The 18,723-nt window shown below is 42.7% G+C and overlaps 1 protein-coding gene across 2 annotated transcripts in view; it reads right to left on the bottom strand.

Moving 5' to 3' along the window:
- Positions 1 to 10,055: 10,055 nt before the first annotated feature.
- PIN4 (peptidylprolyl cis/trans isomerase, NIMA-interacting 4) overlaps positions 10,056 to 18,723 on the bottom strand; it is a 67,319-nt gene continuing 58,651 nt past the window's right edge. For both annotated transcript variants that reach the window (XM_040405903.1, XM_040405904.1), the window contains exon 4: positions 10,056 to 10,247. In XM_040405903.1, the coding sequence (XP_040261837.1) occupies positions 10,089 to 10,247 (159 nt within the window). In that variant the 3' untranslated portion in view covers positions 10,056 to 10,088. The remainder of the gene's footprint in view (positions 10,248 to 18,723) is intronic.

Raw genomic sequence — 18,723 nt, 5'->3', positions numbered from 1 at the left:
TATATATATATACACACACATACACACTCACCTAAAGAATTATTAGGAACACCTGTTCTATTTCTCATTAATGCAATTATCTAGTCAACCAATCACATGGCAGTTGCTTCAATGCATTTAGGGGTGTGGTCCTGGTCAAGACAATCTCCCGAACTCCAAACTGAATGTCAGAATGGGAAAGAAAGGTGATTTAAGCAATTTTGAGCGTGGCATGGTTGTTGGTGCCAGACGGGCCGGTCTGAGTATTTCATAATCTGCTCAGTTACTGGGATTTTCACGCACAACCATTTCTAGGGTTTGCAAAGAATGGTGTGAAAAGGGAAAAACATCCAGTATGCGGCAGTCCTGTGGGCAAAAATGCCGTGTGGATGCTAGAGGTCAGAGGAGAATGGGCCAACTGATTCAAGCTGATAGAAGAGCAACGTTGACTGAAATAACCACTCGTTACAACCGAGGTATGCAGCAAAGCATTTGTGAAGCCACAACATGCACAACCTTGAGGCGGATGGGCTACAACAGCAGAAGACCCCACCGGGTACCACTCATCTCCACTACAAATAGGAAAAAGAGGCTACAATTTGCACGATCTCACCAAAATTGGACTGTTGAAGACTGGAAAAATGTTGCCTGGTCTGATGAGTCTCGATTTCTGTTGAGACATTCAAATGGTAGAGTCCGATTTTGGCGTAAACAGAATGAGAACATGTATCCATCCTCTGATGGCTACTTCCAGCAGGATAATGCACCATGTCACAAAGCTCGAATCATTTCAAATTGGTTTCTTGAACATGACAATGAGTTCACTGTACTAAAATGGCTCCCACAGTCACCAGATCTCAACCCAATAAAGCATCTTTGGGATGTGGTGGAACGGGAGCTTCGTGCCCTGGATGTGCATCCCTCAAATCTCCATCAACTGCAAGATGCTATCCTATCAATATGGGCCAACATTTCTAAAGAATGCTATCAGCACCTTGTTGAATCAATGCCACGTAGAATTAAGGCAGTTCTGAAGGCAAAAGGGGGTCCAACACCGTATTAGTATGGTGTTCCTAATAATTCTTTAGGTGAGTGTGTATATATATACACATATATATATATATATATATAGCAACCTAGTTTCAAACTCACAACCTTCTGTATGGGACACTGACACTGTGCACACTGGGGGAGATTTATCAAACTGGTGTAAAGTAGAACTGGCTTAGTTGCCCATAGCAACCAATCAGATTCCACCTTTCATTTTCCAAGGAGCAACTATGCCAGTTTTACTTTACACCAATTTGATAAATGACCCCATTAGTTTTGGAACAGAGAGTGCAGCTCCATTGAAGATCTCATCAGGGTAAGATGTCTTGCTACCATCACCTATCTTTGTATTATATGGGTGTCAGCCAATTGCCATGTAGGTCGCTGGGGGCTCACTCATTTGTCAGCACGACTTGCAGTGACTGTTACTTTATCTTTGTGTGTGTATATATATATATATATATATATATATATATATATATATATATAAACCAAAAAAGAATCACAGCAGCACAAGACCAAAGACTTTGGGCTTTTTAACAAGAGTGATTTCTCACCACATAGTAATTCACCTGCACTGGACACATTTAAGAAGGCTGTTTCAATTGATATAGCCTCCTTACGTGATGAGGTTATTAATATGCCTCTTAAATATCCTAATATGACTACTCCTGAGATTGTCACTTTGGAGGGTCTGTGCCGTGACAACAGCCTCACCATCAAACCGGCTGATAAGGGTGGTGCGGTTGTTGTCATGGACACCTCTAAATACATTCAGGAGATTAAGAGACAACTGGGTGACCAGAGTGTATACAGGGTATTGGCTGGTGATCCGAGGTTTGATATTGCACGACGGATCAAGAAGGTCCTTGACACAGCCTTGGGTCAGGACATTATTGATGGTGAGTTCCATTAATTTCTAACTATGTCACAGCCACGTACACCAGTCATATACGTGCTTCCAAAGATTCACAAATCATTGACGGACCCGCCAGGTCGCCCCATTATTGCGGCACCGAATCCATTTTTTCTAACATCTCAATTTTTCTAGATCGACTACTCCGACAATATGCGGTTAGTGCCAGGTCCTATATTCGAGACACTGGTGACTTTCTTGATAAAATCTCTGACATTGTGTTGCCGGATGATTGTCTCCTGGCGTCTTTTGACGTCACAAACCTGTACACCTCCATTGACCATGATAGGGGGGTGGCTGCAGTCCGGAGACAATTATCTGACAGCAATCACTCTTCACACTGCCAGGATTTTATTTTCCATCTTTTGGATTTGGTCTTGAGAAATAACTATTTCCTGTTTATGGAGAGTTTTTATCTCCAGTTACGAGGGACCGCCATGGGGTCTAATGTGGCACCCACCTATGCCAATGTCTTCCTCGAGGAGGACCTTATCTATGTATCCCACCACTTCAGCAAAGTTCTGGCGTGGTGGCGATACATAGATGACGTCTTCCTCATCTGGCATGGTGACTCCATTTCTCTGGAGGGCTTTCATGATTTTCTGAATAATATGGACCCGGACATTAGTTTTACCCTGGTACACTCGACCACCCATGTTCAATTTCTGGATACCACTGTCACTATAGTGGGGGATCAATTATCTACGGATATTTTCACTAAGCCCACTGACTGCAATACGTTGTTGCATTACGGAAGTTGTCATCCGAGGTCTATTATCAATTCTGTACCATACAGTCAATTACTTAGGGTTAAGAGGGTGGTACAGGATCCGGATTTACTCCCTACTCGCTTTTCACAGATGGTGCATAAGTTTAAAGAACGTGGTTACCCTGCTCGGATGATCAATAAACATCTTACTAGGGTGAAAGATCCACAACAGGTACCACCTGATGATACATGCAACAAAGTGGAGAGGATACCTTTTATATCTACCGATTCGGAACAGAGTGTCCAAATTGCTCGTATTGTCCGTAAACATTGGTCAATACTAAAGAGTAATTTCTCCAATATTACAGCTTTGACTGTGCCGCCTTTGCTTTCTTATGGGCGGTCTGCCAATTTTCGTGACAAGTTGGTCCGGGCGGATATTCCTGCCAAAACCTTAGTACAGTCTCATATTGGCTCTTGTAGGATGGGTTCCTATTCTTGCCTTGGTTGTGTTAATTGTCCTTACATGACCAGGGGGGACAAGTTTACTCATCCAGTTACGGAGATCCAATATGAGATTGCTCATTTTTTAACATGTAACAGCTTCTTTGTGATCTATGTGCTTTCCTGTCCCTGTGGTCTCCTATATGTTGGGGAGACCACTTATGACATGAAGGTGCATTTGAACAATCACCGGTTCTCTATTAGAGAAAAAAGGAAAGATCTGACCGTTCCAAAACATTTTGTAGAAGCCAATCACAAGGAGAGGGATTTGAAATTTATGTTAGTGGACCAGATCACTCAGTCTAGAAGGGGAGGAGACAGGACATTGGCTCTTAAACAGAGGGAGCTGAGATGGATCCATCGCCTCAATACACTGAGACCTCATGGTCTCAACGTTGATTTTAAGTGGAGTGTTGTATAGGATGGGGCTATTTGCTGTTCTCTCTGGTTCCTCTCCCTGTCATGCCCTGGTGTATGTGAATTTTCATTGGTGTCATTAATTATGTAACCAATTTGCTCTATATAGATGTACAGTTTTACTGTTTTATTGCTTATACAATTTTTTTCTCTCTTTCTCCAGATTATTGGTGCTCCATTGGCGATGTTCATGGACGGTGTGCGTCTTCCTCTGCGTCTTTGTGATGAGATTATGGTGTTGGGGGAGATTCTTGGGGGCGCATCTATATTGTTTATGCTACATACTATGTGGGTCAACTGTAACTATATTGGTTGCTTTGAGTGGTGGTTTTTCTTCTTTAATTTACTTTATAGACTTAGGGGTCGGCTTTCGGGCTCTTTGGCATGGACGTGTCTCTGATCCCATGCCCGTAATGGACCTGGGGTCTTAGCCGTGAGAACGGTGTGACCTTTGGCCCCCGTCCTGTTGTCTTGTAATATGAGTATGGCACAGGTTATGTAGGTGTTCCCCCAAGTGCCGATATACTCCATACCACGTTCACTCTTGTTTCTAACTCATGCAAATAGTGACCCAGTGGGGAGCTCATTGGCCCCCGCCTATCTGTTTATTTATTTATATATTGCTGTGCCCGTTGTTTCTCTCCCCTCGCCAGTATTTCTCTCTCCCCCCTTCCCCCCTGCCGCTCCCTACTCTCATTAGTCCATGCCTGTCCTTTGCCTGTGGCGGGCCTCTGCGCACGTTGCTGGACTTGTTGTTGCCGGGGCAACAACGCTGATATGGTTGGCCGGGCGACGCACGTCCGGCTTCGTGGGCGGGGCTTCTGCCCGGCGCCTCCGCTTGAGTGGTCACGTGATGGTCGCTCTGGTCATCTGGTCTCCACGTCTCCATGGTGACGGCGCTTGGCTTCTCTTCCGGGGGTGTCGCTCCTGTGACGTGACGGAAACTTTGGGCATGCGTAGTTCGGCTGTGTGGACGCGGATCTTGGCGCCTCTGTCCATGCGCCGCCGTGTGAGTTGTTTTTAATTTTATTGATTTAATCACTCTTTATATGCACACAGGTGATATGATATTGTGTTGATTAATGAATTAATTCACAGTTATGCTGTCACTATGATTAATACGTTTGTGCACATTGTATTACACTTTGTAGATCATCATGTCATGTAAATTATGATGTCATATACACTCACCTAAAGAATTATTCGGAACACCTGTTCTATTTCTCATTAATGCAATTATCTAGTCAACCAATCACATGGCAGTTGATTCAATGCATTTAGGGGTGTGGTCCTGGTCAAGACAATCTCCTGAACTCCAAACTGAATGTCAGAATGGGAAAGAAAGGTGATTTAAGCAATTTTGAGCGTGGCATGGTTGTTGGTGCCAGACGGGCCGGTCTGAGTATTTCACAATCTGCTCAGTTACTGGGATTTTCACGCACAACCATTTCTAGGGTTTACAAAGAATGGTGTGAAAAGGAAAAAACATCCAGTATGCGGCAATCCTGTGGGCGAAAATGCCTTGTTGATGCTAGAGGTCAGAGGAGAATGGGCCGACTGATTCAAGCTGATAGAAGAGCAACGTTGACTGAAATAACCACTAGTTACAACTGAGGTATGCAGCAAAGCATTTGTGAAGCCACAACACGCACAACCTTGAGGCGGATAGGCTACAACAGCAGAAGACCCCACCGGGTACCACTCATCTCCACTACAAATAGGAAAAAGAGGCTACAATTTGCACGAGCTCCCCAAAATTGGACTGTTGAAGACTGGAAAAATGTTGCCTGGTCTGATGAGTCTCGATTTCTGTTGAGACATTCAAATGGTAGAGTCCGAATTTGGCGTAAACAGAATGAGAACATGTATCCATCATGCCTTGTTACCACTGTGCAGGCTGGTTGTGGTGGTGTAATGGTGTGGGGGATGTTTCCTGGGCACACTTTAGGCCCCTTAGTGCCAATTGGGCATCGTTAAAATGCCACGGGCTACCTGAGCATTGTTTCTGACCATGTCCATCCCTTCATGACCACCATGTTCCCATCCTCTGATGGCTACTTCCAGCAGGATAATGCACCATGTCACAAAGCTCGAATCATTTCAAATTGGTTTCTTGAACATGACAATGAGTTCACTGTACTAAAATGGCCCCCACAGTCACCAGATCTCAACCCAATAGAGCATCTTTGGGATGTGGTGGAACGGGAGCTTCGTGCCCTGGATGTGCATCCCTCAAATCTCCATCAACTGCAAGATGCTATCCTATCAATATGGGCCAACATTTCTAAAGAATGCTATCAGCACCTTGTTGAATCAATGCCACGTAGAATTAAGGCAGTTCTGAAGGCAAAAGGGGGTCCAACACCGTATTAGTATGGTGTTCCTAATAATTATTTAGGTGAGTGTATATCACGTCAGTTTTATATATATTGTATAAAGCACTATTTACTTTATTATACTCTGTATTGAATAATTGTCACTTTAATTGCTTGCTATGTATTGTGGGTATACAGTTGCAAGAAAAAGTATGTGAACCCTTTGGAATGAAATAGATTTCTGCACAAATTGGTCATAAAATGTGATCTGATCTTCATCTAAGTCACAACAATAGACAATCACAGTCTGCTTAACCTAATAACACACAGAGAATTAAATGTTACCATGTTTTTATTGAACACACCATGTAAACATTCACAGTGCAGGTGGAAAAAGTATGTGAACCCTTGGATTTAATAACTGGTTGAACCTCCTTTGGCAGCAATAACTTCAACCAAACATTTCCTGTAGTTGCAGATCAGACATGCACAACGGTCAGGAGTAATTCTAGACCATTCTTCTTTACAGAACTGTTTCAGTTCAGCAATATTCTTGGGATGTCTGGTGTGAATCGCTTTCTTGAGGTCATGCCACAGCATCTCAATCGGGTTGAGGTCAGAACTCTGACTGGGCCACTCCAGAAGGCGTATTTTCTTCTGTTTAAGCCATTCTGTTGTTTTTTTACTTCTATGCTTTAGGTCGTTGTCCTGTTGCAACACCCATCTTCTGTTGAGCTTCAGCTGGTGGACAGATGGCCTCAAGTTCTCCTGCAAAATGTCTTGATAAACTTGGGAATTCATTTTTCCTTCGATGATAGCAATCCGTCCAGGCCCTAACGCAGCAAAGCAGCCCCAAACCACGATGCCCCCACCACCATACTTCACAGTTGGGATGAGGTTTTGATGTTGGTGTGCTGTGCTTCTTTTTCTCCACACATAGTGTTGTGTGTTTCTTCCAAACAACTCAACTTTGGTTTCATCTGTCCACAAAATATTTTGCCAGTACTGCTGTGTAACATCCAGGTGCTCTTGTGCAAACTGTAAATGTGCAGCAATGTTTTTTTTGGACAGCAGTAGCTTCCTCTGTGGTATCCTCCCATGAAATCCATTCTTGTTTAGTGTTTTACATATCGTAGATTCGCTAACAGGGATGTTAGCATGTGCCAGAGACTTTTGTAAGTCTTTAGCTGACACTCTAGGATTCTTCTTCACCTCATTGAGCAGTCTGCGCTGTGCTCTTGCAGTCATCTTTACAGGACGGCCACTCCTAGGGAGAGTAGCAGCAGTGCTGAACTTTCTCCATTTATAGACAATGGGCCAGATTTATCATGACTCTGACAGCTCACTCCACTTTCACATATGGCTAAAGTCAGTTTTAGCCAAGTCAGATTTATGATCGGCCCTTTAAGACTATAATAAATGTGGTTTGACGGTAGCAGTTTATCCGTCAGTAAGCAGCTTTACAAAAGTCGCACATCTTTACGAAAAAGTCGCAAGTTTTTATGAAAAAGTCGCATGTTCTATTAAAAAGTCTCATAAGAAAAGCATGGTCCTCACTGGAGTGAAATTGTGACTTTTTAAATAGTCCCAATAGTAAATCTGTCTAGAGATTCATTTACATAAGAAAACACGCCCACTTTCAGAAAACTGGCGAGCATAGTGCAGAGCAGAAAAAAGTCGCAAATTTTTGGGCAGTTTTAGCGTTTGGGACTTTTTCACTCCATTATTCTGACCTGAGCTAATGATAAATCTGGCCCAATTTGTCTTACCGTGGACTGATGAACAGCAAGGCTTTTGGAGATACTTTTATAACCCTTTCCAGCCCTATGCAAGTCAACAATTCTTAATCGTAGGTCTTCTGAGAGCTCTTTTGTGCGAGGCATCATTCACATCAGGAAATGCTTCTAGTGAAAAGCAAACCCAGAACTGGTGTGTGTTTTTTATAGGGTAGGGCAGCTGTAACCAACACCACCAATCTCATCTCATTGATTGGACTCCAGTTGGCTGGCACCTCACTCCAATTAGCTCTTGGAGATGTCATTAATCTAGGGGTTCACATACTTTTTCCACCTACACTGTGAATGTTTACATGGTGTGCTCAATAGAAACATGGCAATATTTAATTATTTGTGTGTTATTAGTTAAGCAGACTGTGATTGTCTATTGTTGTGACTTAGATGAAGATCAGATCACATTTTATGACCAATTTGTGCAGAAATCCATATAATTCCAAAGGGTTCACATACTTTTTTTTGCAACTGTATATACCCGTGTATGACACCTTGTGGTATGCTTGAAAAAGACCGCATTGAGACGGTTGAAACGTTGCACAGAGGGGAATAAAGGATCCACTTTTTTCACTTTACTTGGAGTGCTGACTCATCCTTTGGATATTATATATTTATATATATATATATATATATATATATATATATATATATATATTTAATGGTTTAGTAAATGCTTTATGCACTGTTTTAAGTCTATTTTTCCCTGAACTTCCAATCTCGCGATAATACATTAGTAAAGAGTAGAAAGAAGGGTAGAGATAACCTGTTACGACAACCCCATACCCTTTAAAATCCTCCTCTCAAGTTCCAAGCAGTTAGGTGAACGCTCACTCCGGGTAATACACTGGGCCCTGGAAATGGAGACCCAGCTTTGTGATAAGGATCCATGGGTCTGACAAGGACATCTTCCTTAGCCAGGTAAACAATGTTCTTTGTGGCCAGAAGAAGACTATCAGAATGACACTTACTTGTTCTTATCACAATTTCTGCAACACCCTGGGAAGAAGCCACAAAGGAGCAAAGGCGTATAACAGGGAATCTGCCCAGTGGAGAGAGAAATTAGCAATGAATCCACAGCAAAATCTCCTTGAGTTACGCAACGATTTATCACTGATTTGCTGCAAATGACACCCTAAAGGGTGAAAATCTGCAGCATAAATTGACACGCAACAGATTTAAAATTCCCACCCCAGGTCAGTTTCCATGTTGGTTCCATGCAGATTTTTTTCTGCCGCACAGATAAAATTTCAGTCTCCTCCACTGTGTTGCTATTGTAAACACTGTGGTTTTTCTGCTTGTAATTACTCAGCAGAAAATCAGCAACTAGACCTCCTGCACACAACCATATCTATTTTGCAGGCCGCAAATTGTGGATCTGCAAAATACAGATGCAGTCCATATGCATCCCGCACTTTTCGGGGTCCCCATTGTAAAAATGTCTATTCTTGTCCACAAAATGGACAAGAATAGGACATGTTCTTTAAGTTGCGGCATGGCGATACAGATGAAGACTGCACATCCATGCGCCCACATTTTTTGCAGCAACATAGAAATGAATGGGTCTGCATTCAATCCAGAAAAAATGTGGAATGGATGCGGACTGATAATAAGAGGCCTTAGGGTGTTGTGTAAGGGCCATTAGGAGACTGTTGTTAATAGCTTCTCCTATGTATCACAGTAAGACAGGCCCAGTGTCCTTCTGTTACTGGCTTTGCTCCCTGAAATCCAGTGACAGCTCACTTCACTGCTTGGCCCAGGCATGCATGGTCATTTCATTGATGCCGCTGCCCACAGTGGGTAGAGTATGCTGCATGTTTGGGCCTGGCTCACAGTCAAGTTAGCTAGCATGGGATCTGAGGGAACAGAGACGGTGACTTAAGGACACTGGGCTGTCTTACAGTAAGACATAGGAGGAGCCATCAACGACATGCACTTGCAGCAATAGGAAACGCTCCTGGACACTTGCAAACTCATTAGCATATATCAAACTTCATTTTTTGAACATCAGATACACAGAAAAAGGAAATAAAGGTATAATTTGTTAAAAGGGTTTTCCAGGACTTTAATCCTGATGAACTATCCTCTGGTCCGACACCCCTGCCAATCAGCTTTTTGAGTAGGCATCAACATTCCTGTGAGCCCCGTGGCACTAAGTACAGCGCCGTACATAGTATAGCGGCTGTGGTTGGTATTGCAGTTCAGCCCCATTTACTTCTCTGGGGCTGAGCTGCACCTAGGCCACGTGACTGCTAAACTTCGTCACTGGCCTAGGGAAAGCTGTGAGAAGGCCGCGGTGCTAATGTGAGCACTGCGAGTTAACTATTCAAAATAATAATGTATTTTAAGTTGCAGTTTCAAAAGTGAAGACTCAAACATTCAGCAAGTAAGAAATCCTTTATTATTAGATTTTATTTCCTTCCTTCCACCATAATAATGTGATACCCAAATTTGGTCTTTACAGGAGGATCAGTGTAAACAGGTTTGTCTATTGAGCTTAGAGGGAGCGCAAAAGCAGCTTCTTGAAAAGGTCCAACCATTGAGCCTCTTATCATCCAGCCCAAATCGCCCTGTAAAGAAGTAGCAAAATATGAGATAAGATTAAATAAATCGCATCAGAAAAGGGCATAACCATAACTGAGATTGACATTTAAATCTGACACTCCCATGCCCATTACATACACAGCTCTGGTACATGCCCATTATATACACAGTCTGCTACATGCCCATTACACACACAGCTTTATTACATGATCATTACACAGATAGCTTTACTATATACATATTACATACACCGCCCATCACACACACACAACATTGCTACATGCCCACAAACGTATTTTCTTTCTATGTCCATTTTTTATTTTTTTGCGGATCGTATACAGAACCATTAATTTCAATGGGTCCGCAATAAAAACGGAAGTTACTCCGTGTACATTCCATTTACATATGTACGTTCTAAAAAAAATAAAAAATAAATAGAACATGTCCTATTATCATCTGCATTAGGAACAAGTATAGGACTGTTCTATTAGGGGCTAGCTGTTCCATTCCGCAAAATACAGAATGCACACAAACCTCATAAGTAATGTTTGTGGATCCATTTTTTGCGTGAGCCCTTACATGAGCCATTACACAGAAAGCTATGCTACATGCCTATTACATGGATAGCATTAATATATGCACTCTACACACACCGACAAAGCTCTATAATATCCTAATCACACTTTATACACATGCTCCATATATAGTATATTAATATATATTGTGAGGGATGAGACTCCATCTTTGTGTCTACAGCGGCCATTTTACATTGTATGACTTTTTTTATGTCAGTATCTGCAGATATGGGAAGGAGTAACTTAGCCCCCACCTTTGCTATTCTCGAGAAATGGAAACTGCTTGGTGTGATATATCTACTTCCTCTATTCTGATAAATGTATGTCTTGTTTTTGTATAGAAAGTCTGCGGTTAACTGACATTTATACCTTCTGCTTCATAAGCATTTCTATATGTCCAGATGTTTTCATGATTTTCATGTAAAGTGCGTGGGTGTATAACCGGAACTGGCCCCAATGTGGTATAAGTATTTGCTTTCCATAAGCAATAAACTGAGACTTGTTTAGATACAACCTTGATGTTTGTGTTATTCAATTCTCTGAGTACTCGTTACCTATTTGCCATACTTATTTGGAATTCAGCATAAATCAGAGTAGGGGGTCATTGCCCTGACAATATACACCAAATCTAAAAGCATTATCTTACCATAGTAAAAAATAAAAATAAAACACCAGATTTCTATATGGCCTGAAAATGTGTGTATGACACTCTGAGGTCTTCTAGGGCTCATTTTTTTCTCTCTGACTGCTCACTTTTCAATTTTTTTCTCTCCTACGTTCTCAAATTTGCCAAAATGGAATCACCAAAAATTCTAATTTTAATGCAACTCAAATTTTTACAGAATTCAGGTTGAATTTGATTAGTTTAGAATCAATTTGCTCATCTAAATTTGTCACTTATGTTTTGCTAAACTCTGTTGCAATCTCTTTGCACATCTAATAGTCTAAATGCATGCAGCAAGAAGCAAGAGAAACTGGGCTCTTTGTACCTAAAGGCGATGCCCCTTCAATAGCTGTCAGCTGTCACTCCCAGTTATTATTAAAGTGCCATTATTTCCATAGCGCTGTACATATACATAATACAGACAATTGCACTAAGCATAAAGAAGACCAGTTACAAACTGGTATAGAAGGAGAGAGGGCCCTCCCCTTGAGAGCTTACAATCTACATGGTATTGGAGAAGGACACTGTCACGGGGTTCCGAAGGTGCACTCGGTCCCCCATTTCCCGCAGACCTGTTGCTTAGCTTTGGGAATGAGGATCTGTGTTTGACCTCATTCCCAGGGCGGCTTTACTAGCTAAGTGGTTCCCTGCTCCTAGTCTGCCTTGAGCGCCGAGCTGATCACTCGGTGCTCGACTGGTTGGTCTGTCGGTCATGTGACGCTGGCCACGTCACATGACCCTCACTCCCCACTATAAATAAAGGCAGCCTGCTGGCTACAGGTTGCCTGTTAATTTCTAGGTTCCTGGCTATTTGTTGGACTACTGAATACTTGCCTGATCCTGTTCCCTGACGATCCTTTGCCTGCTCCTCCTGTACTGCGCATCCGTCCTGGTATTGTGACCTCGGCTCCCACCTGACTACTCTCTTAGGACTCCTCTTGTACTTCTCTGCTCTCCTGGTATTTGACCCCGGCTTCTCCTGACCATTCTTTGCTTAATACTTTGTACTGCGTAGCTTTCTTGGTTCTGACCCGGTCCGTTCATGTTCCGTATTTTGTCTTGTCTGTCTTCCCTGCACATATCCTAAGTTAGGGACTGTCGTCCAGTTGTCCCCTGTCATCAGGACTCGTGAGGCAAGTAGGCAGGGCCAGGGGTGAGGGTGGAGCGCAGTGGTCATTATCCTTAACCCTGTGTGTGTGTGGACGTGACCGTTACAGACACAGTAGGTGAGGGGAGCTGGTCATGGCGGTATAGAGGCAGCAGGGTCACTGATTGTAGGCTTGTCTGAAGAGGTGGGTTTTTTGTTTCTATTGAAGGATTCCACTGTAGGTGAGAGTCTGATATGTTGGGGTAGCGAGTTCCAGAGTGTGGGGGATGCTCGGGAGAAATCTTGGAGGTGATTGTGAGGATCGGAGAGTGCGTGTGGGGATGTATCGGGAAAGTAGCTCGGGTAGTAGTAGGGAGGGGACAGGTTGTGGACAGCCTTGTATGTATTTGTTAGCATTTTGAACTGAATTCGCTGGGCAATGGGGAGCTAGTGAAGGGATTGGCAGAGAGGAGAGGCAGGAGTAACAGGGTGAGAGGTGGATTAGTCGGGCATCAGAGTTGAGGATAGATTGGAGGGGTTTGAAAGTGCTAGATGGAAGGCCACAGAGGAGAATGTTGCAGTAGTCTAGGCGGGAGATGATGAGGGCATGTGCAAGCATTTTCGCAGATTCAAAGTTAAGGAAAGCGCTGATGCGGGAGATGTTTTTGAGTTGGAGGCAGCAGGTGGTGGAAAGGGCTTGATGTGCGGTTGGAAGGAAAGGACAGAATCCAAGGTCACTCCAAGGCAGCGGACTTGCTTGCTGGGGAGAGTGCGCAGCCATTGATCGTGATAGATAGGTCTGTTGAGGGGGTTGAGCAAGATGGGGGAAAGATGATTAATTCTGTTTTATCCATGTTAAGTTTTAGAAAGTGAGAGGAGAAGAAGGATGATATAGAAGATAGACATTGTGGGATTCTGGATAATAAGGTGGTGATGTCTGGACCAAAGAGGTAGATTTGTGTGTCGTCAGCACAAGAGTGATACTGAAAACCATGGGACTCTATGAGATGTGTAAATAGAGAAGAGCAGGGGACCTAGGAGAGAGCCTTGTGGGACACCAACAGAGAGGGAATGAGACGAGGAGTTGGTGTGAAAGTGGGAGACGCTAAATGTCTGATCTGTGAGTTATAATGTGATCCAGTAGAGGGCCAGGGCAGTGATGCCAAGAGATGAGAGTTTGCAACAGAACGGAGCGGTCGACAGTGTCAAAGGTAGAGGACAGGTCAAGGAGAAGGAGGACAGATTAATGTTTTTCTGGTTTTGGCTGTTAGTAGGTCATTGGTGACTTTGGTAAGGGCAGTCTTAGTCGAGTGGTGGGGTCGGAAGCCTGATTGTAGCCGGTCAAAGAGGGAGCAGGAGGAAAGGTGATAGGAGTTTTCAGAATGGACATGTTGTTCAAGTAGCTTTGAGGCATACGGAAGAAGTGATATGGGGCGATAACTGGATAAAGAAGATGGGTCAAGTGAAGGCTTTTTGAGGATGGGTGTAATGGTAGAATGTTTAAAAGCAGAGGGGAAGACACCAGAGGTTAGTGATAGGTTGAAGAGAGGAGTTAGGGCTGGGATAAACACTGTGGTGAGGTTAGGGATGAGGCGGGATGGGATTGGGTCAAGTGCAAAGGTGGCGAGATGTGATCTGGAGAGTAGAGTGGAGAGTTTTTCTTCTGTAATGTTGGAGAAGTGGGTTTTGGGAGAAGAGGACCGAGCAGTTGTGTAGCGGGTCTGTGTACGGAAGCTTTCTCTGATGTTGACTATCTTTTGTTTGAAGTATGCGGCAAAGTCCTCAGATGAGAGGAGAGGGTGGGGGCGCTGGGGAATGGAGAAGGGAGTTAAAAGTGTTAAAAAGTTGTTTTTGGCTGTGGGCCAGGGAAGTTATGAGAGATGAGAAGTAGGCCTGTTTTGCATCAGCGAGTGAGGATTTGAATATGAGGAGGGATTGCTTGTATGCAGGGGGGCTGAGTGGCAGGTGTCAATAGGGATGTTGAAGTCACCCATGATGATAGTGGGGATGTCGGCAGAAAGAAAGTGTAGTAGCCAGGTGTTAAAGTGGTCAAGAAAGATGGTGGCTGGGCCTGGGGGACGGTAAATGACAGCTACTTGAAGGTTGGAGGGAGAGTAGATCCGAACAGAGTGTACTTCATATGAGGTGAGCATAATGGAGGGTGGCAGTGGAGTTGGGCTGTAGGAGCAGGTGTCTGAAAGGAAAAGACCAACTCCTCCACCATGTTTGCATCCGGGGTGGGGGTGTGTGAGTGAAATGAAATCCACTCTATGAGAGTGCAGCAGGGGAGGAGGTGTCAGAGGGTTCAGCCATGTTTCTGTGAGACCCAGAAAGGAAAGTTTTTGAGAGATGAAAAGATCATGAATGTAGGACAGTTTGTTACAGACAGAGCGTGCATTCCATAATCCTTCTGCAAGAGTAACCAAAGGAGAAGGGGTCAGAGGAATGGGTATTAGGTTTAAAGGATTGCAGAAATTTGCAGAAGGAGATTTGTACTGGGACGTGGAGGTGATAGCGGGGATTTGCATATAAGCTCTTTTAAACAGCTTCCCGACATCCGCCATACATGTACAGGGGATGTTGGGTCGTTAAAGATGGGGCCTGTTCCGGAATGGACCGGGTGCCATACAACTGGGTGCCTGCTGTTTCCATACATTATGCACCCACGGCTAATGTTTGCAATCAGCGGTAATGCTGACTGCGGACATTTAACCCCTCAGATACAATGGTCAAATGTGACTACGGTGTCAGAGAGTACTAAAACCCTGAAGTGCGAAGATTGGGGAAAGTGCCCTGTTCTAATAATAAGCAGGAGCCTGTACTAGTATATCCCAGTTCAGGCCAGCAGGTGGCAGATCTAGTAATTTCTGTACAGAATAATGGACCATTTTCCATTAATCTGATGATCGCAAGTTGTGGTCTACCAAAAGTAAAAAAAAAAAAAAAAAAAGGAAAAAAGTTTTGAAAAACAAAAAAAAAAATATACAAATTCTAATCACCCCCTTTCCCCAAAATCTAAATAAACAATTAAAAAAATGGGCATTGCCATGTTTGAAGACTCTTGTACTATTAAAAAAGGTAGCCCATGCGGTGAATGGCATAACGGAAAAAAAAAGTTAAAATGGTCAATTCAAAGTTTTTTCATCACTTTATCGTCCAAAAAATTGAATAAAAAGTGATCAAAAAAGGTCATACATAGTCAAAATGGTATTATAAAAAACTACAGATAGTCCCACAAAAACTGAGCCCCCACACATCTCTGAAGGCGTAACTATAAACAAGTTATGGGAGTAATAATATGGCAATGAAAAAGTAATTTTTTTACAAAGTTTTTTTCCCCCTATTATTAAAACGCAAGAAAAACTATAGATATGAGGTATCGCCTGGAGAAGGAGGAGCGCAAATCAGTCCTACTGTATAGTGAACACTGTAAATAAAAACCACCGTAAAAAGCCCCAAAACTGTGGTAGAATTGCGTTTTTTTCCAATTCAATCCCATGTCTTTGTCTTTTCAGGGGGTTTTACATGGAACAGCTTTTCACCATATATAAATGGACGATAAAAAAAGATATATCTGTATAGGCTACATGCACAGGACAGTGGAAAAAAAAAACACCTTAGTTAAAAACAGATAAACTGTGCATTTTTAACAGACTTTTTTTTCACTGATGCTTTTCTGAGAAACAGACATTAAAAATGGACCCATTCAATTATATGGGGGGGTCGGTCAGTGAAAAACAGGCAAGATAGAACATGTTCTATTTTTTGACATCCGTTTTTCACCGACAGTCAAAAAAAACTGCAGTGTGAATAACCCCATAGACTACCATTGGTCTCAAAACATACGTGTGATGGCAGTAAAAAAAAGAAAGAAAAAGTCCATCACATGTCCGTTTTCACTGTGTGCATGTAGCCTTAGACGTTTCTTCTCAAGACTAAATAAATTAAATTCTTTTAATCTTTCCTCATAACTAAGACCCTCCATGCCCCTTATCAGTTTTGTAACGGATCACCTGGCACCCCGACTGAGTACCTCCGTTGACGGATGCTCTTAGCGTTTCCTGAGGTTTCCAAGCACTCTGGCAGACACCACAATCACCAAACTGAAGAAGCATATATATCCTCTTTAACTAGTAGGCAGTTTAACTAGTAGGCAGTTGAATAGGAAACCATACAAATAGGTTTACACTCCCAGCATACTGGGACAGCATACAATAAATCCTCCCCCAAGAATAAGACGACACCTGACCTTGAGGGTTAAAACAGGAACTCTTTATTTAGACATAGCACACCTACTTTAAACCCCCCAACAGCCTCATTTACATACAATAGGGCATCTAGTTGACTATGGTACAAGGAAGGGGGGGGGCAGACAATAGCAAGGGCTGATGGGAGATTGAGGAGGGACAGAGCAGCTGGTTTAAACTGGTCTCCCAGTGTCCCTGCAACAACACATTGCTGGGGAAACAATGGGACAGGAAAAAGGGTGAGGAGAAGAGGCACAGAAAAGCAATGCCTTTAACAGAGTAAACATTACAGTTTACAATACATAGAAATACAATTTAACCGAACCCATAATAACACACATAATATTTAAGACAGCCTGAATGCAATCTGCTACACAGTCTTAAAGGGGCATTGTTCCTAAAAGTCATAATATGTCCACGGATGGCCATTAAAGGGCCAGTAGCAGCAATATAAAATACCACATGCCCAAATATTGCATTCAAACGTACCAATTTACCAGGGGCCATAGTCAGCAGGTAGGAGGTGGGCAGCCAGGCCTCTCCAATGCCCAGTGGCGAGGCGGGTTCCGCCACAAGTTTAGTTGCTCTCCTTTGTACTTTTCCCAGCTCCAGGGCATCCTTTGTATGGATTGATGGCCAGAACTGAACTGTATGTAAAGTGGTAATATTACATCCCTGTCCCACGAGTCCATGCCTCTTTAACCCCTTAAAAGGAACCTGTCATGTGGATATTTGATTATAATCTAACTAATTATATACAATCATTAACTACTAAAAAGTGCCTTAGATGTACAACTGTCAATCAGCAGCAGGTAGGCGGGGAGAGTCAGGAGCTCATGAATATTCAGGACTCACCATTATGAGATGGAGCTTTTCAATACAAGATGTTGGCAGATTGACTGGGTCAATTAAAGAAAGTGAGCCAGCATTTTGCTAAGAGAATCAGTCACTTATTTATGTTGCCCTTAGTTAGGACACCATAAAACTGGTGACAGGTTCCCTTTAAGCCACCATGACGTACAGGTTCGTCATAGCAGCAAACTATCACCATGGTGACAACGCCGAGATCCTGGCTGTTACACACAGCCAGGGATCTTAGCTAACCAGGCCCGGGACAAAACTCATCTCAGGATAATTTGCATATGTATCAAATCATTTTTTTTACACAATAAAAGCACACAGAGCTATGGGGACTGGGTATTGCGGATGTTCTAGCAGCCATCTAGCAACCCATGTCCTCAGCTCTATATACAAAATCCCGGTTCCCTTTAACAACTTCCAGACCAGGCCATTTGCCCCCTTCCTGACCAGGCATAATATGCAAATCTGACATATGTCACTTCATGTGGTAATAACTTTGGAATGCTTTTTACTTATCCAAGCCATTCAGAGACTGTTTTCTTGTGATACATTGTACATCATGTTAATGGTAAATTTGAGTCAATATGTTTTACCTTTAATTATAAAAAAAAATTATTTTGAAGCAATTTTTGAAATTTTCAAGAAAATTTCCAAAATCAACCAGTTCAGTTCTTAAGTCACTTTGATGAGCTCACATAAAAGAAACTACCTATAAATGACCTCATTTTAGAAACTACACCCCTCAAACTATTCAAAACAAACTGGTTTTAGTAAAGTTGTCAACCCATTAAGTATTCCACAGGAATTAAAGCAAAATAGAGAGGAAATTTCAAAATTTCACTTTTTTTTGCAGATTTTCTATTTTAAATCAATTTTTTCCTGTAAAACATCATGGGTTAACAACAAAACAAACCTCAATATTTATTACTCCGATTCTGCAGTTTGCAGAAACACCCCATATGTGGTTGTAAACCGCTGTATGGGCACAGGAGCACCAGATGGTTTTTGGAGGGCAGATTTTGCTGGAATGGTCTTTAGATGCCACATTGCATTTGAAGAGACCCTGAG

The sequence above is a fragment of the Bufo bufo genome, chromosome 8 (genome assembly GCF_905171765.1).
Source record: "Bufo bufo chromosome 8, aBufBuf1.1, whole genome shotgun sequence".
NCBI classification, from domain to species: Eukaryota; Metazoa; Chordata; class Amphibia; order Anura; family Bufonidae; genus Bufo; species Bufo bufo.
The sequence above is the reverse complement of the archived record's forward strand: the minus strand, read 5'-3'. Positions and strand labels throughout refer to the sequence as shown.